The sequence below is a fragment of the Saccopteryx bilineata genome, chromosome 1 (genome assembly GCF_036850765.1).
Source record: "Saccopteryx bilineata isolate mSacBil1 chromosome 1, mSacBil1_pri_phased_curated, whole genome shotgun sequence".
Classification (NCBI taxonomy): Eukaryota; Metazoa; Chordata; class Mammalia; order Chiroptera; family Emballonuridae; genus Saccopteryx; species Saccopteryx bilineata.
This window is the reverse complement of record NC_089490.1, coordinates 126345393-126370802: the sequence shown is the minus strand read 5'-3', so window position 1 is coordinate 126370802 and position 25410 is coordinate 126345393. Positions and strand designations below refer to the sequence as shown.

At 40.9% G+C, this 25410-nt stretch overlaps 1 protein-coding gene across 5 annotated transcripts in view; it reads left to right on the top strand.

Annotated features, from left to right (window-relative positions):
• ITPR2 (inositol 1,4,5-trisphosphate receptor type 2) overlaps positions 1–25410 on the top strand; it is a 525086-nt gene that overhangs the window by 468383 nt on the left and 31293 nt on the right. For all 5 annotated transcript variants that reach the window (XM_066264976.1, XM_066264974.1, XM_066264967.1 and 2 more), the window contains one exon: positions 11289–11449. In XM_066264976.1, the coding sequence (XP_066121073.1) occupies positions 11289–11449 (161 nt within the window). The remainder of the gene's footprint in view (positions 1–11288; positions 11450–25410) is intronic.

Below are 25410 nucleotides of genomic sequence, written 5' to 3'. Positions count from 1 at the left end.
ATTGCCTAGGAGGGATTAGAATGATATTTATTTTTCATGCTTTGGGAAAAATTATTTCAAAATGAAAGCTAGGCACCATTCAGATTATGTAACTGAGCATCTGACTGGGCTCTCTGCTCCGTGAGTAGGTAGCAGAATTACATCCCAAAGCTACCTTGTCATTATTTCTGCAATTTCTATGATTCTCTGACTATAGAGCATGTTGCAAAATGCCAAAAGGTTCCATCAACTGGCAAACAGATTTTTCCTCACAGTAACATACTGATTAAATAACAGAATGATTTTTTTATTTCTTTAGCTTATGAATCCACAGATGACTTTTCCAGCAGCATGAACTTTCCCTCACTGACACTGTGTTTTCAATTCTGAACTGTGCTACTTTCTCTCTGTTTTTAATCTCACTCTCTTCTCCCCTTCTCCCTCCCGCCTTCTTTCCTCTCCCTCTCATTCCTCCTTGCCTTTCCTCCATCTCACGCCTCCACACTGCCCTTCCTTCTCCTATCATTAGCTTTCTCAGGCCCAGCCTTTTTTTTTTTTACAGAAGCAGGGAGAAAAAGAAAGACAGGAACATTGATGCTGCTGCTGTATATGCCCTCACCAGGGAGTCGAATCAGCAACTTCTGCGCTGGGACAGTGCTCCAGCTAACTGAGCTATCTCTGGCCAGGGTTTTATTGATTGATTGATTTTTTTAGCAAGACAGAGAGAGAAAAGGAGGAAGGGAAGTATTAATTTGTTGTAACACTCAGTGGGCACTCATTGGTTGCTTCCCATGTGTGCCGTGACCAAGGATTGAATCTGCAACCTTGTTTGAGGACGACGCTCTTAACCCGCTGAGCTACCCGGCCAGGGGCTCAGGCCCAGACTTTTCTTTGCCCTCATCCTTCCCTTTTGCTTGACCCTCTTCTCTATATACCTCAGCTCTTTCTCGCTCCAGCCATCTCCGTAGTTGGCCTACCTGCCCTCGTCCCTTCCTCATCCTTGAATAATCCCCAACTCCAGGCTACACTCATCGTCTGTGTTCCCACGTTGGGATGAAGAATCTTTTGATAAAAGCCACAAAACAAGCAAGGCTTCACTACAACATTTTTCTATATAACTTAAATGGGGCCCTCAGTAAATCCCGTCCCCTCCCTGGTTCAACTTTTGTCAGCTGTCTCATTTTCTTCCATGGCTCGTCCAGACCTTTCCAGATTCATTCAGCAGTTGGAGGGGTACCAAGCAGTAACCTGTACTAATGATCTATATTCCAAGGAAACACACAAATTAGACATGCCCTTCTTCAAGGTATTCAAAATCTGTTGTGGAATTTCCATACAACAAGTATCAGTTGTTATCTTGTGTGTTAAGGGAAATGATAGAGAAGTTCACAGGTTGTTACACCTCTTTAAGTTGTAATGAGCATCAGGCAAGAGTCAGGAAAGGCTTCTTAGAAGAGATGGTAATGGAGCTGATGGTCAAAGAGGGAAGGGAGGCAGCCATAGAAAAGTGGGTAGAAGCAGAGTGGCCAGCATGAGGAAAGGCATGGAAGGACGAGCAGCATAACGAGGGTCTTCAGTTATAACCAGCAGCTCAGTGTTGCTGGAGCTTAAATTCAGAGCAGGACATGCCAAAAGAGGAGGTTGGCCAGATCATATGTGGCCTTTTATATTGAAAAGCATGGACTTTGACCTATAGACTTAGAGAAGGTGGTCGACTATGAAAGAATTTTGAGTAGAGGAGGACAGGTTTTTGTTGTTTTAGAGCCCTGTGGCAAGTGTTGGAGGCGTTCATCAGGAGGGCAGTACTGGAGACAGAGTAAACAGATAGGAGTTCATTGCCACAGTCCACATGAAAGGTAATGGAGCCTTGATTCCAGAAAGTTAGTTATAGAACTATTAAGGGTAGAAGACACAGTCAAGAAATACACTGCTCACAAAAATTAGGTGGTATTTTATTGCTTCATATTTATTTTGAAATATCCCCTAATTCTGCTCACAAAATCTAGGGGATATTTTATAGCTTCATATTCATTTTGAAATATCCCCTAATTTTTTTGAGCAGTATATTTAGCAGATATTAAATCTCTGGTTTATAATGAACATGAAAGAGGGAGGTATATGGTAGGATCAACACTTGACCTTGAGAAAAGAAGAGAAACAATTTTAGGTAGGAATATGGTATATTTATTTATTTTGTTTTGTTTTGTTTTTTTTTTTCTTTTTCTTTTTCAAGTAAGAGAAGGGGACATAGAGAGATAGACTCCTGCATGTGCTCTGACCGGGATCCACCCAACAACCCTTGCCTTAGGCTGATGCTTTGTCCATCTGGGGCCATGCTTGCAACCAAGCTATTTTTAGTGCCTGACACAGAGGCTCCAAAGAGCATCCTCAGTGCCCAGGGCCAGTGCACTCAAACCATCAAGCCATGGATGGCTGCAGGAGGGGAGAGACAGAGAGAGAAGGAATAGGGGTAGAGAAGCAGATGGTCACTTCTGCTCTGTTCCCTGAGCAGGAATTGAATCTGGGACATCCACATGCTGGACCAACACTCCACCATTGAGCTAACTGGCCAGGGCCAGAATATACTGAATTTAGCTTTGGAAATACTGAAATATAGGTATGTACTGAACATCCCAGTGAGATATACTCAGCATAGAGAACCACATATGAGTCTAAATAACGAAGAATATGTCTGCCATGCAGACAGTCACTGGGGAATCCTCAGCCTATATGAGGTGGAAAATGCTGGTATGAGGAGAAAACCTTCTGAGTGAGGAAAGAAGATGGAGTTCAAGTGGAAAACATCAGCATTGAAAAGTTTAAAGAGAAAGAGGAACACACATAATACAACCATCAAGTCCAAGTGATGTAAGGAGAACCAGGAATGTGCAGCATGTTGAAGTAAGGGAAGAAAACACTTTGGGAAGAATAAGATTGATTATCAACTATGTGTATATCAAAGCAGAGAAGGCCAGTAACATATGAACTGAAGTGCAGAGCCTTTAGGTTCTCATTTAAGGGTTCTAGTGGCTTTATGTAGAGTAGTTTCCATGACAGTGAGGACAGATACCAGATTGCACAATGCTGGGGATGGACGTGCTGGAAGGAAATTGAAGAAGAAAGAGGAGTCTTCTCTTCATCTGTCTAGGTTAGACGGAGGAAAACAAGGTTGGGATGGAGCTGTACTGTAATTTTGGGATTTGGAGAAGTGAACCACTATATATATGGAAGGGTGAGTCCCACAGAGAAAAAAAGATGTGGCCCTTGAAAGTCTTTCCCTGTTTCTCATGGCCTTGTTTTTCCACTTTCCCTAAGCCCATTTCTTCATGATCATAGTAACTATCATGTCAGAGCACTGCCTTCAAAAAATGTTTTTTGGAAGAATGTATTTTTAGGATGTGATCCTCATTCTAAGACATGATCCTGTTTCCAATATTTTTAACAACAAAAAACATGAACAATATAACAAGGGCACCACTTAAGCACAATTCCTGCTCCTCTGAGCTTTCCCTTCACTGTCAAAATTCTCTTTGGCTTTCCATGGCTATTAAAAGGACTGTGTGGGCAGATAAAATATGTTATGCTCACTTTGTTAAAGATGGCGCTGCCCATGTGGAAGCCCATCACCCAGGTGATACTAATGTGTGTTGGGGGCGGGCTGTGGGCAGGTTGGATCCTTGTAGCCTGGGGCTTGGTTTTAGGACTAAGCCTTTCCCAGCCTTTTTAATGTGGGGTGGTGCAATCCCATCATGCCTCAGATAAGTGACTTTGTATTAGAGACTTCCCTATTTTGTATATTGGATTAAAGGTTTTGATTTCTGCACTATAAAGTGGGGCAGACCGGAAGCTTGCTCTCTTGGTTCTTGAGATTAGCATTAGAGGAGAGAGCAGAGAGGAGAGCAGAGAAAGACCACGTGGAAGAGGCCAGGAGAAGGAGCCAAGATAGTGGAGTGCTGAGTGAGAAGCCAGTTTGTGCAGAGTTCGTGCAGGGAGAAGGAAGGAGATGGGGAACAGAGGTGAATAAGTCTGGTGAGCTAGAAACCTTTGATTCTAGGAAACTCGGATAAGTCAGTAGCTTTGTGAGCACTGAATGAGTGGGTTTTGGAGCCCAGTGTGTGTTTTTACTTGCCGGCTGGGTGCAAGCTAGGATTAAAGATGATGGCCCATCAGCTTTTGGCTCCGTTTCTTTACCAACTGTCTGAATCCAGTGCGAACCTGCATGGGTCAGGCTGCTGTGATGGTGGCCGCGGCAACTGGCTTTACAGCCACACCTTGGTTTTTTGAGGCTTACCCTGGCTCACCCCCAAACGACCTGCTCAGCGCTGCCAGACTAATTTTTCCACTTTGAATTCATCATTTTCTTACTCAAAAGGCTATCACAAGCACTGTAGTCTATAACAAGAACTCTGGTTTTCCTGGAATGGAAGGTGACCTACAGTCAGGCCCCTGCTTTTTTCGCCTACCTTTTCACCCAGTGTTCTCATTTATAGCTCAAGTTGTAGTCTAACTGGATTACTCATCTTTAACTCTCCATGTGTTCTCTGTGAGGGTGTTTCTGTTTGGAGTGGCCAAACTCCTAAGCTGTTGAATTCCTACCTTCATTCTGAGGCCCAGATCTAAAACTGTTATTATTCCATGAAGCCTTCCCTGATCTCACTAACCAGAAACAAACACGGCTGTTCCTCAGTCCCTCACATCACACTAACTCTGTGTTGTGTTGTCTCCTTGGTCGGATGCTATACGTTGTCATATTGTACAAAGTGCATGAACTTTCTAGTCAAATAGACACAGGACTGTACTGGTTGCACAGCCTGGCTGTGTGATATTGGCCAAGTTTCCTTTCACCTGAAACTATTGTTGCCTTATCTGGAAAATGGGAACTGTAATGCCATATTTGGGGGTTGTGGTGAGTAAAAATGAGGTTGTAGATATGAGAATCCCTAGCTCAAGGCTTGACTGCAAAAAAACACTCAGTGCATGCTAATTTCTTTTCTTTGAGGAATCCAGATGCATGTCTTATCCATTTTTATGCTTCCATAGTATGTATTGGGAATCATTCATAAGTATTTTCTTAATGAATGACTGTCCAATTGGTCAGCTCCAAATTAAGATTATCCCTATACTGATGTGGCTTATAACCTAGAAAAGAAAAATAAAACAAGTACTAAATTAATATGTACTGTACTGCAGACCAGAAAAGAATCTAGGTACATTAATGCCAAGTTATTCCACATTTTGTCACATGCAGGGTATCGTTTTTATGACATACACATGCCCACAGGGACACCAGGAGGTGCACGAGACATTGATACATGATCTGTTTTCCAGAAGCTTCACATTTATTAAAAAATGTGAGAGGTCATTTAGGTAATTTAAGCTAAGAGTAAATTTAAATTGTATTTTCATATTAGTAAAAATAAACTGTTGTAAAGTATAACAAACTTAATATGAACATTTTTTTTAAAAATAGAAACATTTTTAAATATTGAAAAGTGGTTCGTGGCACTTCTGGCTGCTAAGCCCTATAGCATGAGGGTTCTCTACTCTCTTCCCTCAAAACACCTCAGTGCAGCAGAAACATGATATGTATTATGGTGACATATCACTCGATGTGCATTCACTCCTGAAATTTCTCATCACATATACGATTCAGTATCTACCTTATGTATTATAAGAACTGAATTACAAGAATGATTTAAACATTTGGAAGATTTAGAGTTTGTACTAGTAGGCTCTTTAAAATCATTGCAATTAATCTACAAATGCTTCTGGGAAGAGCATGCATGTTAAGTTGTGATCCGTAAGAGGGAAGATGGATAAATGACAGAAGAGAGAATCTCCACGGTAGGAGAGAACTGGCTTCAGGAGTATGTACCAGTGACACTCATAGCAGCACCCAAGGAGATAGATACTGTGACAAGCAATGAGAGCAGATGGGACTTTTCTAGCTGTGAAGGCAATTACCAGATGTTTGAGAGTTATGACTCAGAAAACCATGGCTCATAATCCAGGAGGAAGTCCTGATAGGGTGATAATTAATTAGCAGATGACAGAGCTGAAGCAGTAAACACAGAAAACAGACTGGCTCTGGGATTCACAATAATTATTAATTTTGAATAACCAGAGGCTGAAAATTCAGTGAAAAGGACAAAGTGAGACATAATAACAAAATGGATAAAGGATTTGATGATAAGTCAATTCCTATCATGGAGATACTCAAGTTTCCAGAATTAAAGCTCTTTCTAGGTGATTTAATCGGAGTTACTGTGAGACAGGGACCTTTTTTTTTTTCTTTTCTTAGTAAATTAGTCCTTTGTTATCTATACTTACACATTCAAGTCATTAATCCATTTATTTGTTCACCAGTTACTTATTGAACATCTGCTATGTGCCAGAGTATTGCAGTAAACAAAAGGAGACAGAAAGCACTGCCATTATGGAGCGTCCTTTCCAGCACAGGTAGAATATCAAAGGATGGCAGGGCTCTGGGGGAAAGTCAACCAGAGAGGAGGAATGGGAATGCCTAGCTGACAGTGGGAGTGCACCCTTACCTTGCTCGCACTGTGTGGGAAACACAGCGTAAGTATAGTCTTAGTTTGCCTGAAAAGTTTGTACTGAGCCCACAAAGCAGCTCTTACGCTTTCTTTCTTTCTCCTTTGGTCATCTCATCTAATACCCTGGCTTTCGTTGTTCATGATACGTCATTTGTCCTTGAATTAGTATGTTTACATCTTGAACTCTCTGAAGTTCTAGCTTCCTGACACTCTAACTTGGTTGTTTTATAGGCATCTTAAACTCAATCCATCCCAAATGAAATGTGTCCTCCCTCCAAATTCTCTTATTTTCTCTTGCTTTAATGATAGTACCTTAAACTCAAGTCAGAAAATTCAGAGCCATTCTTGATTCCTCATAAATTTATACCTGTTGTTGGACGTCACATCCTCTTAAATTTTTATTCCAAGTTTCTCTTCAGTCTCTCTTGATTTTATTCAATTATTCTGTCAACTTTGGTTGAGCACCTGTTTACCAGCTGCTATGCCAGGTCCTGGTGATACGAAAATAAATCAGACAGTAAAGGAATAGAGCCTAAGACAGAAATCAACAAATTTTCATAACAAAGTATTGTGGGCACAGAGAGAACTAACTAACTTGTTGTATCTGCGGGAGTCAGAGAGGTGGCAGTGGTTGAGCTGGAGAGCAGGAAAGTGACCAGATGGAGGTATTGAGTTTTCAAAGAATTTAATGGGTTTGTAGAATGGTGAGGAAATCGGTGATTATAAGAAGGAGATTTGTCAGAGCATGTGTCTTGAAGATCATTTCAACTTCTTTGATTGACGGGGACTTTGTTAACAGACAGGGGTAAATAAGAAGGGCTAAAAAACAAAATTTTGATGAGTTGAGTTTAACGTGCCGGTAAGACATCCAGGAGGCAGCCAGAAATAGAAAGTAAAGTTGAGAAGAAAAGTCAGAACTGGGGATAAAGATTGAAACCGCGGGAGCAGACAACAAAGCTTAGAGAGCAAGAACCAGTGAAGATAAAAGAGAAGTAGTTTCCCCTCTTTTACATTTCCCTCAGCTTTCCTGGTTCCGGGGCCCCCACTCTCAGCCTCTTCTCCCTCCGTCCTCTGAATCCTGCCACAGCTGCCCAGCTCTGAATATGCTAGTCTCCCTTCAAAGCCTTCAGAATCAAGTGCACACTCTTGAGCTTTGTATTTTAAAGCTCTTCACGGTCTCTGCCAAATGCACCTTTCCGTCTTCATTTCCAATGTTCCCTTCTAACCACATGAGCAGAACTGACGCTCCCCCAGCCAGTTAATCCACTTTCATCTCCAGTTTTGCCATGCCATTTCCTCTGCCCAGATGGCAAAAGAACACGGCTTTGGCATCAGAAATATTTTAATTTAAATACTGCCTGACTATTCCAATAACCAAAGGTGTTAACTTCAGCAATTAATTGAATCCCTCTAAATCTGTTTCCTCACAAGTCAGATTAGATTGTTGGAATTATAATAGAGTTTTTATACATCTTTGTAGTTGTCAGCATTAATATATGCTAAATAAAAATGAAATATCTTTTATTACCATTCATCTCTTTTCCATTTGCCATAATCCTGTTTCCAGGCCAAAGCTTCACACCTCTTTGAAACCATTTAAAATGCATCTAATCAGAATTCATTTTGCCTTTCTCTATGCTTTGTTGACACTTTATACCTCTTTACAATGTCTATTGTCTGTTTCCTCTACCATATTATAGATTAACTGATAGGAGACACATTATTTTTATAGCCCTATGTACCTTGCAATGGGTAGATAATTGAATTGAATTATGAGAAAATCTATTTCAGTGTTTTCTCTTTTGGGGAAATAATAGCTCTGTTGAGATATAATTCATATTTCTTACGACTCATTCATTCAAAGTGTAAAATTTTAATGGTGTTTAGTATATTTAGTTAGGCACCTATCATCGCGGTCAATTTTAGAACATTTTCATTGTCCCCAAAAGAAACCTTATATCCCTTATAGCTTTCACCATTCCCCCTCCCCCAACCCTTTTTCCTCCCAAGCACTAGGCAGCTGTTGATCTACCGTCTGCCTCTATAGATCTGCCTATTCTGGTCTTTCCACATAAATGGAATCCTGTAATATGTGGTCTTCTGTGACTGACTTCCTCCACTTAGTGAGAGGTTTTAAAGGTTCGTGTTGTAGCATATGTTTATTTCTTTTAATGCAGAAAAATATTGATTTTATTAGGTTTATTCTTTCATCAGGTGAATTTGGATTGTTTCTACTTTTTGGCTATTATGAATGATTCTACTTTAAAAAATTTATGTCCAAACTTTTGTGTGGACATAGGTTTTTATTGCTCTTGTGTGTGGGGTTGCTGGGTCATATGGTCTAATCTTTTGAGGAACTGCCAAACTGCTTTCCAAAGTAGCTGTACTATTTTACATTCTCACCAGTAGTATAGGAAGATTCTAATTTATCCACATCATCACCAACACTTGTTATTATCTGTTTTTAATTACAGCCATCCTAGTAGGACATTTTAGTAGTGAAATATTCTTTTTGTGTGTATTTGTGAGTGTCTGTGAAATATTCTTAAGGTATTGAATCAATATTTTATTTAGTGCTGACTACATTCCAGGCACCTTTCTAAGCTATTAGGACCATTGGTGAAGAACAGAGACAGCTATATCTGCCCATGGACATACAATATATGAGAAGTGTATTAAGTGTTCTAGATAAAATGACATTTATTTTTTCTATGATGATTAGCAGGCAGGATTTTTCTTGCACAATCATTTTTACTTCTTTACCTTGTACTTGTGGTTCGGTTTGATTTGACAATGTTGATACAGCTCTGTTCAGTCTGTTAGGAGGTGATAAGCACAATAGAAAAAAGAGGGGAAGGAGTGATTGTGAATGTCTGCAAAAGGGAAGAGACAGGTGGTAGGATTAAATAGTTGATTGAGTTAAGCCACAATGAGAAGGTGAGATTGAGCAAAAACTTCAAGGTAAGTGACTTAGTCAAAGAGATACCAGAGAGAAGAGTGTTGTAGGCAGAGGAAATGACCAGTGCTGAGGCCCTGAAGCAGAAATCTGAGTGCATGGAACTGTAAGGAAACCAGTGTGGGTGGATAGAAGTTAGCAAGGGAAAGAACAGTAGGAGATGAGGTTAGGGAGGCTATAGGGCCAAGTCACTTCAGGTTTAACAGAGGATGTCACACAGGACATAGTTATACTCAACAATTATTCATTGTTTATCTGAAGTTCAGACTTAATTGGGCATCCTGTATTTTATCTGGCAACCCTACTTGTAGACCATTTTAAGGACTTTGACCTTTAAGGAGGTGCAGAGTTTGGAAAAGGGGAGAGACGCTCTCTCACTGAGATTGTTAAAGGCTCACCCTGGCAGTGGGTAGGCTGTAGAGAGTAAGAGTGGAAACAGGGAGGCCTGGGAGGCTGTGGTCGCAGCCCAGATGAGAGATGATAATGGCTCAGACCAGGGTGGTAGTGATGGAAACGGTGAGAAGTGATCAGACTCTGCGTATAGGTTGGACGTAGAGCCAAAAGAATGTCAACACAGATGGGATGTGGTATGAGAGAGAGGATTCAAGGATGGCTCCTAGACTTTTGGCTTGAACAACTGAAAGAATGGCGTTGCCAAGGAATGAAAAGCGGACCGTGGGTGGAGCAGGGCTGGGGAAGAAGATTGGATTCTATTTGGGGCATGCTGAGCTGATGATAGGTCAAATACGATGAGGCATAGCAATCAGCCAGCTAAATTTTATGGTATTTTCCATTGCAATATCCAATAATATAATTTAAAAGGTCACTCCTTCATTAGGGACAGATTTTTTTTACATATTGTACTTTGTATCTTAATATTCAAAGGATTTTCTTCATGTGTGAATAGTGTTTTTACTTCTTTTCCTTTCTTTTCTTTTTTCTTTCTTTCTTTCTTTTTTTTTTTTTTTTACTATGCTTAGGAAAAGAGTGCTTAGGATCCAGGATTGGAATTCAATTTCCTGGTTTCTTTCTCAATATCTGAACTGCAAAACTAGACTGAATCTCAACATCCCATTTTACTTGGCTTTCTAAGTCATTTTTCCATAGATGTTTTCATTCATCTCCATTCATTTCCTTTCATCCAATCTTCAGCCTTGGAGAGAAAAGAATGTTGCTCCCCAGATCCTTTCCTCGGTGTTCATCCTGAGACAGAAATGTGCCCTGGAAATTGAGCAGACCATACCCTTTCCAAAACCTTTGTAACACAGTGGTCTGACGGGCTGGATGAGTCTATGGGTCCCTTGTTGCACTCAGTGCCCAGATCCCCGTGGGTGTTGGCTCACCCTTCATGATCACAGTGGTTTTGAAGAGATGACCGCGGCTTTCTCTTATTTTTATCCAAATTCCTGGATAAAATTACTTATTTTTTTCTGTCCCAATTGGTATGTGTGCTTTTTCTTGCACAATCACTTTTCCTTCTTTTTCTTAAACTTGTGGTCAAGTTTAATTTGACAATTTTGATATGGCTATATTTGAAATTATCATCTGTCTCTTAGGAGAATAAAATTTCCAAATATCCATGGAGTAGGAGGAAATGTTAGTTGGGAAGAAATCTATAAACTATGACCTTTTTTCCTGGAGGTTTTATATACTGTGTTACTTTAATCATGACATTTTAAATTGGTGAACTTTTTACATAAAGCACTTTTTTGCATAATTATTATGGTTTGTTTATAGGCTAAGAAGTAAGTGCTGATTAAATGACATATGGCATGCATTGCATTTCCCGTGTTTTGCAGGACTTGAGAGGGACAAATTTGATAATAAAACTGTTTCATTTGAGGAGCACATCAAGTCAGAACACAATATGTGGCATTATTTGTACTTCCTAGTCTTGGTGAAGGTTAAAGACCCAACTGAATACACTGGACCTGAAAGTTACGTGGCTCAGATGATCGTGGTGAGTGAGCAGAGGATGTGGCCCATGATGATACTGGATTTTGTATGCTTTCTCTGCCCTACCCTACCCTTCTCCCATTCTGTGAACTTTTAAATAGGACTGTCAGTCGCTGAGGTACCGCTATACTGGCTAAGTCATCGGTTCCCAGTTCACTTCTTAGTCACACAAACCAAATCTAAGTCTCAGGTGCACAGATATTTCCTGAAGAGTTCTCTGCGCAGTGAATAGCACCATCTGTTGTGCCTGTCATCTTCTGGCCTCGTGCCTCTTGTCATTGCTAACGGCTCAATTCCCCAAATCTGGAGCTTTCCCATTGGCTGATATGAACAGAAGATTCATACCTTAGGAAGTGTCTTGAATTTCAGCTATCAAGAGTTTAAGGAAGTCCAGTTTCTGTGGGAAACCACTGGCTCTCTGGCCGCAAACGCTATGCGTGGGTTCGTCAGCGTTGGGGCGTTTGCGGAGATCCTGCTGCATCGAGCTGCTTATGCTCCTCATCCAGATTAGTCACCTTGCACAGAGGGTGTGGTTGTCTGCAATCCAGCTTCTTCCGTTTCGTAAAAGATTAAAACCAACTGGCTTAAAGAGAAGTCAGAGTTACAACAACTTCAACATCCCCGTGATGCACATTTAGTGAGTGTCATCACATCTGATATAAATTCTTGTGTTCTTATAATAAACCTACCTGTATATTGAATTTTTTCCAAAAAAATCATCCTACAAACTGCATTAACTGTTTGAGAACGAGGCCTTGGAAGAGTCGTGACTCTGTGCTGCTCGGTCCCAAGGATAATGTTTAGTCGGCACTGCCCGTGGCAGGAGAGCCAGGTAACAATGGCCCTCTAGCCTTCCCTCTGCCATCTATGGTTCATTTAGGTGGAAAGAAACTGCAGTAGAGGGCACAACTAAAGGACGTTTTCAGAAGCTGACATATGAATAAGCACAAGTTAATACTGTAGTCGTTTAGCTTATCTGGAAATACTTATGTCACAACAGACCTAATGTACATTATATTTTTATAGTTCAACATTTTTATGAGTTTTTTTCATTGACTTGCATCCTATCATAACTTTTCTCTGCATTCTTCCTATGATAGTAGACAGAACCTAATTTTATTTTCTCCATATCTCCCTTTCTGCTCTCCGATCTAAATTAGGGGGAAATGTAATGATTTTGAGGATTTGCATTTATACTCATTAGTTTATACCGTCTTGATTTTGAGATACTCAGGGACCATTTGTGTGAAACATTTTGTTTCTGCTTGCTGGGGAATAAAAAAACATGTAAATCATTACATTTAAAGTGTGATGACCCCATATTGCTATACTATCAAAGTTTGAGTAAATTTAACTAATATATAACTCAAAAGAATGTCACAGTGGCACTTACTAGATTATACCTAAAACTGTGCCATTGTATTCTTTGAGTTAATAAAGCTACTGTTATAATCAGTCTGCATGTCTTTTTTCACACAAGCAACTGTAACCTCCTTTTTCCCCACTCTGTGTTTACTGGGCATCCACATGTCCCTAGAATTAAAGATTGCAGGGAATACACTAGAGTCTCACACAGTCTTTCTCTGCCCAGGTGTTTGGAGTAAGATGGAGAGGGGAATAACAAACCCAAAGTAGAACAGGCTAAGTTCCCCAGGAGTAGAACAAATGAAAATATGTAATACGTGTTGGCTTAAAGATGTAGAGTGATATCTAACAGGGCCGTGATGCATGGGAATTGGTCTGTGTTTTTCAGGGGGCAATACATCAGAAAGGGTAGGCTTTGCACAGATTAGTGGTGTTTGCTGGATTAAGAGATAAAATTGAGGCTCATGGACATAGATAAAAATGAAGTGGTTACCAAGGGGAGGAGGTTCTGGGGGAGGGGAGTATAGAGGGACAAATATAAGGTGATGGAAAATGATTTGACTTTGGGTGGTGAGTACCCAACATAATCAACAGTTCAAATGCTATAGAAATGTTTACCTGAAACCTGTGTACTCTTACCGATCAATGTGACCCCTTAAATTTAATTTCCTAAATAAAACTAAAAAAATAATAATAAAAGAAATTAAGAGTGAGTTCCTGTAAAAGGGGCAGCCTAAACAAAGGCATAAGTGTGGTACACTGAAGTGCTTTGGGGCTCTCTGCCCGGTTTCACTAGCACATGGTCCACCTGGGAGCTCTGAGAGATCTGACAGGAAAAGTAGATCCGACGTTTGAGTAATACATATAGTTATTTGGACATTATTTCATCAGCAGTGGGAAGCCACTGAAGGTTTTTTTGGTTTTTTTTGGGAGGGGGGTTTGTATTTTTCCGAAGCTGGAAACGGGGAGGCAGTCAGACAGACTCCTGCATGCGCCCGACCGGGATCCACCCAGCATGACCACCAGGGGGCGATGTTCTGCCCATCTTGGGGCATCGCTCTGCCGCAATCAGAGCCATTCTAGTGCCTGAGGCAGAGGCCACAGAGCCATCCTCAGCACCCGGGCAAACTCTGCTCCAGTGGAGCCTTGGCTATGGGAGGGGAAGAGAGAGACAGAGAGGAAGGAGAGGGAGAGGGGTGGAGAAGCAGATGGGCGCTTCTCCTGTATGCCCTGGCCGGAAATCGAACCCGGGACTCCTGCACGCCAGGCCGACGCTCTACCACTGAGCCAACCGGCCAGGGTCACCACTGAAGGTTTTAACTAAGGGAACAGTGTGGTCTAAAAGGGACAAGGAGAAACAGGGGATGTAGAAGACTGCAAGGTGACAGAGACACTTGACATTGTGAGCCTAGCCCTTGGAAGAAAAGTGGTATCTGGGTTTCAGAATGTCTCTTTGTTGGGAGCAGAAGTGGGTGAGAAAAGAGGAGTTGTTGATTTTGACATGAAACTAGAGACCAAGTCATGGATTAGGAGGGGCAGTGTTGTGACAACAGCACGCACCTTAGAGCCAGAAAGAGCTGGTGGGATCAAACTTTGATCCCATCACTGATTGATTGTGTGGTGTGGGCTATTTTGGGGGAGTCTTTGAACCTATCTAAGACTCTGCCTCTTCATTAAAAGGCAGAAAATTGTTATGCAATCGGTGAGATGAAATGTAAAAGTGTCCAGCACAGTGAAGGTCCTCAGTAATTGACAGTTTTCACTGTGACTGTCCACAGGGAATGACAGTGGAAGCCGTCAGATTGGAGAGAGTTGGAAGAAGGGATAACTATAAAGAGAGAAGAGAAAGCCAGAGACAGAACCTGGGGAATCTCCCACTTAGGAAAAAGAAGAAAGACAAGTAAAATAAGTAGAAAAGAAGACAATAGAAAGAGCAGGAGAACCAGAAAGTAGAGTATGTCGAACGCTAAGAGATGAGCATGTCAGTGTCAGAGTTCAGTGTCAGAGATCACTACAAAGAGGCCACAAAGAAGGGACAGGTCGCAGTTTTTAGAAACTGTAATGAGGAACTCACCAGGTGACTTCTACCCTAAGAGAAGACTGCCGTGAAACGATAGCCCTATTTTTGGCCTTAATATTAAGACCAGCATTGTGCCAGGCACCTGTACTTGCATTTTTAAGTATCCATATGCTTACCTGTGTTTCCGTCCATCCTATTCTGTCAGAACTCTCTCCAGAGTCATGACAGGAGGGATAAGAGTTCACGAGCTTATTCCAACACGAAATGTCTCATTCTCATCCAAGCAGTTCTCTTCCAAGGGAACAGTCACTCTGCCTGCATATGAATGGTCAGGAGGAGGAAGAGTGATGTTAAAGCTTAGGACTGATGGAAACAAAAAGCTGCTCATAGAGGAGATTGTTCATTTACTGAAATAATCTTTCTGAAAAATTTATAAAAATCTATAGCTGATGAACCCAGTTCAGAAAATCTGTTACTCCCAGCTCTATAGAAATTATGGGCTTGTAATCCTGATCCTCCTAGAAAGAGAGTGAAGACTTGTTAGAGCACATAGCAAGTTGAAGCACAGCTACAGCTCCACTTAAAGACTATTGTTTTCTCTGTCCAGCCTTAAGGTAACTACTTTTAACACTTTGGTAGGAAACCTTGCAGACATTTCCTACCACATTTATTTGTGCTCCTTAAAACCAGGTTCATTTGGCAAATTGATTTAAGTGCTTGTTTATTAATAGGGCTTTGAAAGAAGCTGTAATTCTCTATAATTGATATAGCTTTTATATTCAGGGATTCATGCAAAAGAAAATGAGGAAGTTTGTTATATTTGTTCCCAAAATAACTCATCTGAATTCTACTATACTCTTTAAGTAAATCTGATTTGTACCTTGGAACCCTTGAGAAATGCCTCTTGGCTTTTGGTGAAATGGGAAAAAGCCAAGAATATAACAAATTTGGGGGATATTTCCCCCTTCTGTGTATTTTTTTCACTTCCAGTGTTTATACTTCATTACTATGTCAATAAGGAAGATTTATATTAATATGCATTAAAACATACATTGTCAATAAATTAATATATTGCTTCTAGATATTAGACCCTAAGAAGATGTATTTGTGTCTCAAAATCCATCCAGTGACAGAGTCAAGATTCTGAAATATTAATAGAAACTTAAAACTTCCTCATCCCTGCCTTCAAACTTAAAACCAAACTGTTTATCCACTGTCTGACTATCTGAATGAACACAAAGCATCTCTGAAATATGGTTAGGGGAGATGTGAGTACATCGAGGTATTTAGGGGAATGTATTTTCTTCTTGCAAGCAAACCCTCAGTTTTGATAAGAGAACTGATATTTTGGGCAAGTCTTTCTTGGGAACAGAACATGAGAAGGGAAAAGGAAGGACTGTGCAGGAAATTAAAATAATGACAGGGAATAAAAAATAAATGAATAAACTAGAGGAAAGGGTGTGAGGGATAAGTCCTGCAGCCTGTACTCAGAATGGCCTCTGAGCATCAGTAGGCCATTCTGCTTCTCTCATTACCCAAAGGATGATGACCGAGGAGGAACAAACAAAATTGAGATCGTTAGAAAAAATGCCCAGAGCTTTTAGATGTTGCTTTTAACACTTGGGGTAGACTTTCAGATTTTCAGTGTTCATTGGCAGAGATATGTTAAGGGCCTTCGGGTCTATTTATTAGTTAATTTGACAATAAGTGTAATCAAAACCCAGGTGCCTGGCAGAGAGACACCACGCATGTTCAGAGAACTGCTGCCTCCCCGCAGTGTCCGAGTGTCCAGGTGGTACTGGCCTGTAACCAAGACCTTGGCTGGCAACCCTTCCCATGACCATGGCTTTGGGGGGCTCATGTCCTTATTTTAGTGCATGACACTTTCAGCTTTTTCTACTTATTTGACTCCTGACTAATGCCATTTCCTGATAATGTCTCAGTTGTCAGCTAGGACAATATAACTTACATTTTTGTTAACATGAAAATTATCTGTCTTGACACAAGAAAATAATTGTAAGTCCCTAAGGCCACAGCGAGGAATAGAGTAGCTCTTCGTTCTGTGTAATACCAGGGCAGGTTGATAGCTGTAATATGTATTAAAAGCAATTCGGCCTGACTGGGCGGTGGCGCAATGGATAGAGCGTCGGACTGGGATGCAGAGGACCCAGGTTTGAGACCCTGAGGCCGCCAGCTTGAGCGCGGCCTCATCTGGTTTGAGCAAAGCTCACCAGCTTGGATCCAAGGTCGCTGGCTCGAGCAAGGGGTTACTTGGTCTGCTGCAGCCCCATGGTCAAGGCACATATGAGAAAGCAATCAATGAACAACTAAGGTATCCCAACAAAAAACTAATGATTGATGTTTCTCATCTCTCTCCGTTCCTGTTTGTCTGTCCCTATATATCCCTTTCTCTGTCACTGTATAAAAAAAAAAAAAAAAAAAAAAAAGGCAATTCGATAATCACCAAGTCTCTCCCAGATGCTAACAGCTGTGTTATGGGTTTGATACGGTAGATAAATAAGAAGTAGTCCTTTCCTTCAGGAGGTTCAAAATGCTTATTGAATGAGTAAATAAAATAATGAGTGAATTAACAAATGAATAGCTTCTTGGCCCTCTGGTAGTTGGACATAATTTACAGAAAGATATACCAATATAACTACAAGAATTTGAAACATGAATTTCTCACGAGTCAGATGTAATCTTTGCCCCCTTTTTTAAAGCAGAATATAAAGATATAGCAGAAAAGGTTATGCCACCTGAACCCAGTATAATGAACGCTATATTAAAAATCGGATTTGAGAGGCAAAGCGTTTTAATCCCCCTGTCGTGTCTCCCACGGCATTTCTGAAGCCCAGCTCTTCCTGCACTCATGCAGACCTTAGGAGTGTGCCTGAAGCTGTCCTAGCAACGGGACACGTGCATTGGTGGCTCTGTTAGCGTCATTCACCCTTAAGCATGAATTCTTCCTTGTAGTAATTTATTAAGACCTCAGAGAGGGATTGTCCTTTTAATGAGACGGAAAAGAAATTGAGTCACCCATTACTTTATGCAAGGAAGGAAAAGAACTAACAAGTTTCCAGATGGTATCTGCGTCTAGAACTCAAAATCAGCCTTGCTTCATTAAACCATATTTCTGAGCAGTTACTGTTGGAGGAAGGGAATGTTTGGGATCATGAAAAAATCAAGTCTTCTAAGATTTATAGGCACCCCTCCTGCATGAGTACCATTTGCCAACTCAATTTCTGCATTCTTCTTATGTGTCATCATTGTGAAATTATACGTTCTGATTCTATTATTTCTAATTTACACTAATTGTGTAATTGGATCTAATTGAGCCAATTATGTAACAGTTCCATCTTTAAAACCTATTTGAAAGACTTTAGACCTTAATAAGACACTTTTTTAAAATGTTCACATTTCGGGGCAAGCCAAGGGGGTCTCTGTAGCTCGGAATGCACAATTAAGAAGTAAATGTATACATTCAGCGAGCCACCACCTTCGCTTTCCATGTTTTCAGTCCAGACATGTGTCTTCAATTTAAAAGGGCTCTTTTTCAGTTCCCAGCTCTGGATTTCATTGTCGTCGTGGAATCTATCCTTTACATCATTCTAATTTTCTAGTTAGTATTCATATGTCAGCTATATGAGTTCGCAGTTTTGCGTACATGTTAACATCTTTCTAATCCTCTTCCTAGTTTGTAAAGTAGAGATGAAACGGTGTACACCAAGACCTTCATCTCAAAGACCGTTCCAGTGCTCAAGTTGTCAGACCGCAGTGCTGGAAGGAAGAGTAGTATTTGAGCCAATAGTGTCCTCATGAAATTCGTAGATGGAAGTGGGACGGGGAATAAGGACAATGGCGGGGAGCTGAGCATTGAATCGGAGCTATCCTCAGCCACTTCTTGAGTTCATCAGAAACTCAATTTTCTGGTGTCCTGGTTATAGTTCTCAAAGCTCAAGAAGCAAAAGGTGGATTTTGTTACTTTTTCTAACTGGCGTCTAAGAAGCTCAGTGTAAAGGAGTAAACCTGGGCATTAGATTCTGGTGTTTGACTTTTTCAGAGTTTTCGCCTACAAGATGATTCTAACCTTGCCTGTGGATAAAATAAGTTAAACAGCCAGTCAGCACTCAGGATAGAACCATGTGAACTGTGCCTGGATCCCGAAGGCCTCCTGCTGTGATAGGCCCTGTGTCTGTTGTTGTTGGGACATAGGGAGAAGGGGGAGGCAGGGGTCCCAGGGAAAGAACCCAAGCCAAGGAGGCTGCAGGGTCATGGGGGGAGGGGAGAATTGGGAGGGATTGGGTCAGTGGCTAATTTGGCAACTAGGAAATATTGCAAAGGTTTAGTAACTACCTGGTACAGTCATATCTATACATATGTGCCTTATATTGACCCTGGATATATTCAGACTTTCCTTACAGAGTTACTGTGAAAATTGAATAAAATCATGCATACTAACAATACTACTACTAATTTCCAGACAGTTGATCAATGCTGACTCTATTCCAGGTGCTATGCTAAGTGTTTGACATGCATGATCTCTCTTAAAGCCTCGTGACAACCCTATGAGGCAGTTTGTTATGATTGTTCCCATTCTCCACGTGAGAAAACCGAGGCTTATAAAGGACTGGTAATTTGCCCAAAGTTATACAGCTACCAGAAAGAGCTGCTGCATCCTTAATGTGCCAGGCACCTGCAGATGGTCAGTACATGTCCTGTTGTTACTTGATGCTGTACACTGATGTATAAAGCTAGAAGCAGTGGTTGCTTTGTGACCAGTGCAGGCCACTGTTCCCCAGCACTCTCAGCAGCACACCCTATGTCCCCCAGAAGAGGGACTGTCCACATTCCGTCCAGACCTAGCTGGCAGACAGGAAGTCCACTGACCACCCTAAAATTACAGGAAGGCCTGAGAGGAATTCTAATAGGAACAGATACACTCGTCCAGAGCTGATGGGCAGAAACAAGCTTTCCACAAAGATTAAAAGCATTACAACTGCAATTATTACAACGATAAGCAAGAAAGACAGAGGCTGCAGGATGCTCCAGATTAATTTAACAAGCATTTACGTGCATAGTCCTATGGTAGAAATAAGAATAAACATTGTCACTGTCCTCACAGAACCATAAAGTAATAGAGAGGACAGCTATATTCATCAGAAACTATGGTACAAATCAGAACTCTGGTGAGACATAGACTAGACATACAAACACAAGCAGCTGGAGAAATCTCTATTAAATGTTACTGTTATGCCCATTTAGAGATGCTTAGAATATAATCCAAACTCTTTCTCCAGGCCCCTTATGCATCCTGGCCCCAACCTGCTTCACCAATCTCATTTTATCCTCCCTTCATTAGCCAGCTGCCAATCAACCACATTGGCCTTTCTCTTTTTCTGGAAAAATGCCACACTTCTTTCCTGGTCAGGGTTTTGGTTGGTATGTGGCTGCCATCCATTTGTAGTTGTCCCAGTTCTTTCCACGGGTAGCAGCGTTCCTGACACCCCATTCCAGTTGCCTTCTAACCTTCACTCTCTGGAGCACTCATTTAATCTGACCTAAGGGGATTTTTATACTATTGACTTGGATATTTATACACCTGTGTTGTTCACTGCAGTATTCTCAGCATTTAAATTAATGCCCAGTATATAGTAGGCCCTCTGCATTGATTTGTTGAGTAAGAAATAGAGCCGGATGACAGGACAGTTCTCGCTGGCTGAAGGTACGAAGGGCAGGTGCACAGAGAAGATTAAGAGGACCTTAAAAAAAAAAAGGATTTTTTCAGAAGGGATGGGGAAGAATACATTCCAGGCAAAGTGTGTATCTTAAGGGGAAAGGGTGAGCAGAGAAAAAGAAATGAAACTAAATTATATCCATTTTATGTAAATTGAGGCACAGTGAAGTTCATTATTTATCCACAGTGCCTGGTAAGTGAGTGCTTGGACTAGGTTCCAAACACAGATTTGGGGATTGGGGGCGGGGGGGACAATGTCTATAATTTCACTGTTAGCTGTGCCTTCTCAGGAAAGTCAGGTAAAATGTGACTGAGATCAAATATACGTAAATCAAGTGTTGGAGAAAAGGAAGGGAACACAAACCCAAACCAAACCCAGAAGGCAGTCTTTGGGAGGAGGAAAACTCTTCCTGCTTCTCCAGTATTTTAAGGAGTTTGAATTCTCAGTCTCTAAGCTGCCATAGTTAAGGTATGATAAAATGACTTATAAAATGCAGACTGAAATATCATTGTCTATCCGTTAAAGATTTGTTCATCCAACAAGTTGAGTGCTTCCTGTGCTGCAGGCACGGGGCTGCCTAGGGAATCAAGGTTGCGGCAGACCGTCTAACTTCCTTCAGGAGACAGGGAATTCAAACAAAGGAATGGAGATGGCTCAGTGCAGTGGGGGAGCCTGCCACAGAGCAGATGGCCTGGGAAGGAGGCTTCCTGAGGTCATGCCTGGACGCCTGAGGGCGGCAGGGCGATGGGGAGGCAGCAGACAGATGGAGCAGCGGGCCTGTCTAGAGGAAGAGTGAGGCTCTGCAGGAGAACCGGAGGAAATGTGGTCGTCAGGAGCCAGATCACAGGGGCCTCGTGTGCTTGGAAGTTTTTTCTTTACCCTGAAAGCAAAGGGAGGCCTTGCAGTGCTATTCAAGGAAAGAGACAAGGTCAGGTGTGTATTTTAGAAAGCAGGTCCCATGGCAGTGTAAGAAATGGATTCAAAAGGGCCACCTAGGGCAAGAGAGAAACGGGTAGAAAGATCTCATTGCCCAGGACAGTGATGAGAGCTGAAATGCAGGGCTTCTGGAGATTGAGAGGAAATGATGCATTTGAAAAGATTCAGGTAGAGGATTCCCTGAAGTCAAGGGAAAGGCGGTTTAAAAGGTCCCTGGCCTTGGAGGGTTGTTGCAGGTTGAGCACTGGGGCTTAAATCCTAGGGGTTCCACAGCAGTCACTTGAGGAGATATGATAGGCTTAGTTTGCACAGGTGCAATTTGGGTGTCCAAATACCTATGTTCAGAAAGAAACTGAATACATGGGTCTGTGATTCCAGCAAGAAGTTGGTAAAGATAAATTCACACAAAGCTAAGATTTCAGTCTTTTATTCAGTAGAGTATCCCAGGAACATAGAACAGTGCCTGGTCTATAGTAAATACTTAATAAAGATTTGATGAATGCTCATAAAGATTTATAAGTCTCTAGAGTATACTTGATAGTTGAAATCACAGATTGCATGAGGCTCTCCAAGGGAGATTATATAATTTAAGTAAATCAGAGAGCTTGTCCTTTGGTAGAAGGACACAGAGCTCTGTTATTTAATACCAACAATAAATAATAATAATAATAATAATAATAATGTCAAGAGTCTACTACCCAGATTTCACTTCTCAAACAGTAGAGTCAAAAGGAGGAAAAATAATCTTCAAAGGAGGGCTCAGAAAACAGATCTAACTTTTCATGAGCCAGTGAACCTAGAAATGTTTTTGGTTGGTGTGTAGCTATCCTGTGACCCAACAAAGAAGTTTTAGTGTGGAATTATGCTGCAAGCCTAAATGTTTATAACAAAATGATTTGGATTTAATTCAATAGATAAGATGCCTCTTAGAAATTGTGACCTGTCTTAAGTAATTTGCTTATAAAAGTGCACATCTCTGATTCTCAAAATATAATAAAATTATTTTTTTCCTTCAGTGCCAGGAAAGAGAAAAATCCAAAAAGAAAGAATTCCAGAAAGAAAAAAGAAAGAAATTCAGTTCTAGTCGTTACCGTAAGAGCTTGTTCAATTCTCAGTTGGCTTTCTGGAACAGTAAAATCCACATTGTTAGGACTGATGGATTTTACTCAGGAATTCTGGCTTTCTGCCCAAGGGTAACAGATGCCATCAGAATATAAGTTGTGGGAATGAGAACTGTATACCATAAAGACACATGACTTATGTCTAATGGTTTTTAGGAGACTGGCATAGTCCATACCGTATCATAAGCAATTAGTTAAGATGCTAACTAAACAGAAACACTACCCTTGTGTTAGGGGGGGTCACTAGGCAAGCTACTTTCTGTAGAATTTTGGATTAGTTTTAGCTAAGGGAATTCCTGAAAAACAATTGCTGAATATCACAAAAATGACTCAGCATTTGTATTTCAGAGATTAGTCAGGCTAGTGGAGTCAGTTGCCTTTCTGGGGATTTAGAGACCAGGGTGTTTTGAAATGATAGCATCTGAAGATGGTATCTCTGACCTGCTGCTCAGGTCTCTGAGTCTGTTTCTTATCTGAAAGTGAGGATCATACCCCTCTTTACTAGGATTTCTCTATGGATTAAATAAAATCACATATATCCTAGTGGTGAACACAGTGTCTGGCTCAGGGTATTGCTCAACAAATGTTCGGTCATTCTACTTCTATTTAAAATATTTGGCTACTTAGAATAATATGGCTACATTTAAATACTACTTTGCAGATTCAGAGTATTCTTAAACCTGTTAATATTCAAATACATTATTGATTCTGCATGGTGTTCCCCTTATAGGTTAGGCAATGGCTGGCTTTTATTCCTTCAATAAATACTAACAGTGAAATCTTAGGCACTGGGCTAGCTCCTGGAAAGGGGGACAGAAGAGATCAAGACAGGTGTGGCCTGTCACAGAGTTTGCTGTTTAGAGTAGCAGTTTTTTACAAAGTTAGTGACTATTACTGCTGGGGCAAATCGGGTAGAAGGGATCTTCCTATCTTGTGATCTGATTCAAACTCAAGTCCTTGTGGCACTTGTTCCTGGGTTAAACCAAAGTCAGGAGCTCACTTAAACACTTGAGCTGCTTGTACCATTGAATCTATTTGAATTTTACAAATGATTTAAGGGTTTATCTCACCCAAAGAGGCATGCTGTGATATGGTCAGGAGTGTCCCAGAGAGGAGACCAGGCAGGGCTGTTGTGAAAGGCACTAAGTCAGAACAAAGATTGTATCTGAATGAATGGATATTATCTCACTAACTGACATCACCTTTTTCATTTTTTCCAGCATTTGAAAACATTTCAGTGTGAAGCACACATGTTGCTTTAGAAAAAATATTCTGGCTCTCTTAAGTTTCCTTCTGCATAGGTGTTCTACTGTCATTAGTAAGTCTCAAGAGAGATTTTATAGTGTTTATGTTACTCTGTGAGATTATTGATCTACATTTCAAACATGATGAATGTAAAAAACACCAGTTCACCATAATCTGAAATTTGTAAGTAGCCAAATTCAGAAGTGCTTACTTTGCAAAGGTAGCTATAACTTGTCAGAGAGACAGTCACCCAGGGTTTTCTCCTAGCTGTTGGGTGCCAAGTAGTGATATAAAATCCTGTGGCTCTGATTCGACCTGTACGGTTTACTTCCAGGCACATCAAGTCCTCATTCATGAAAATCTAAATGATTTCCAAAGTCTCTTCTGTGCTAGTTTTAAAATTCTGACAACTCTAGTATTTAAAATATTTCTTTATATCAGCTTTTGAATATGTTAATATTTGTTTTATATTACAAACCAGAAGTCTTGTGGCAGGAGTTTTGGAATGGTCAGAATTTGACTGTGTCCATTACATTCACCGGGAGGTCGTGTATGGTTCAACCCCTGCCCCCACCAGCCTTGGCCAAAGTCTGGCTTAGTGCTGGGATTCAAATAATTTAACAACCGGTCTCTGCCCTAATGACTTTCTTAAGTATAAAAAAATGATATACCGAAAGGTACTTTATTATTTCATGCATTTAATACTTAAATAAGAATAGTAAAAGAGGTACACAAAACTAGGTTATGTTATAAGAAAGCGTTTTAAAATATTAATGAAAAAATATTAAATAATGCCTGACAAAAAAACGATAAAACTGTTATTTAAGATATTTCCATATCACTTCTTGATTGGCGTCCTCACTCGCAATTTTTTTCACCTAAGGACAGAACATTACCACGGGCGCTTAGAATACGCTATTGCATAGATGAATGTTAAAAAAAAAGTAAGAAATGTAAATTTGTGATTTCCACATTGGGCGGCTGCGCAGGTGCCCACCTTAGAACCCTCATTACAAGTGCCATTTTAGCAACCAGTTCACTGAACTCAACAAAAAAATAGGTACCGGTTCTCCCGAACCAGTACAAACCGGCTGAATCCCACCACTTGTCTGGCTGTTGAATCCTGATGGAACCGTCCACATGACTACACTTGTACGCTACTGGCCTTCTCTGTAGGACAACACTAATTAGGGACCAGACGGTAAGTTTTGCTCTAAGACCTGCAGCCTAACCCTCTGAGAGAAAATTAAAGTGTGACTCTGGTGGGGGTTGAGCAGTTTCCACTGTCCCAGGCTGCGCCTGTGCTGCAGGGCCTTGGAGAAATCCTGTTTGAATTTCTAAGTCCACTTGGAAGCACTGAATCCAGTTTGAAATATGATTTTTGGAAGACATAGTGCCAACAGATACGTAATAACTCATTTTATTGGGATGATACCGTTCTTCCTTGAGAGCATCATTTTTTCTCACCCTGATTTCTAGTACAGATCTCACTTCGGCCCAAATTACCAGGAATGAAATAGCATGCGGAGTATTGAAAGGGAGT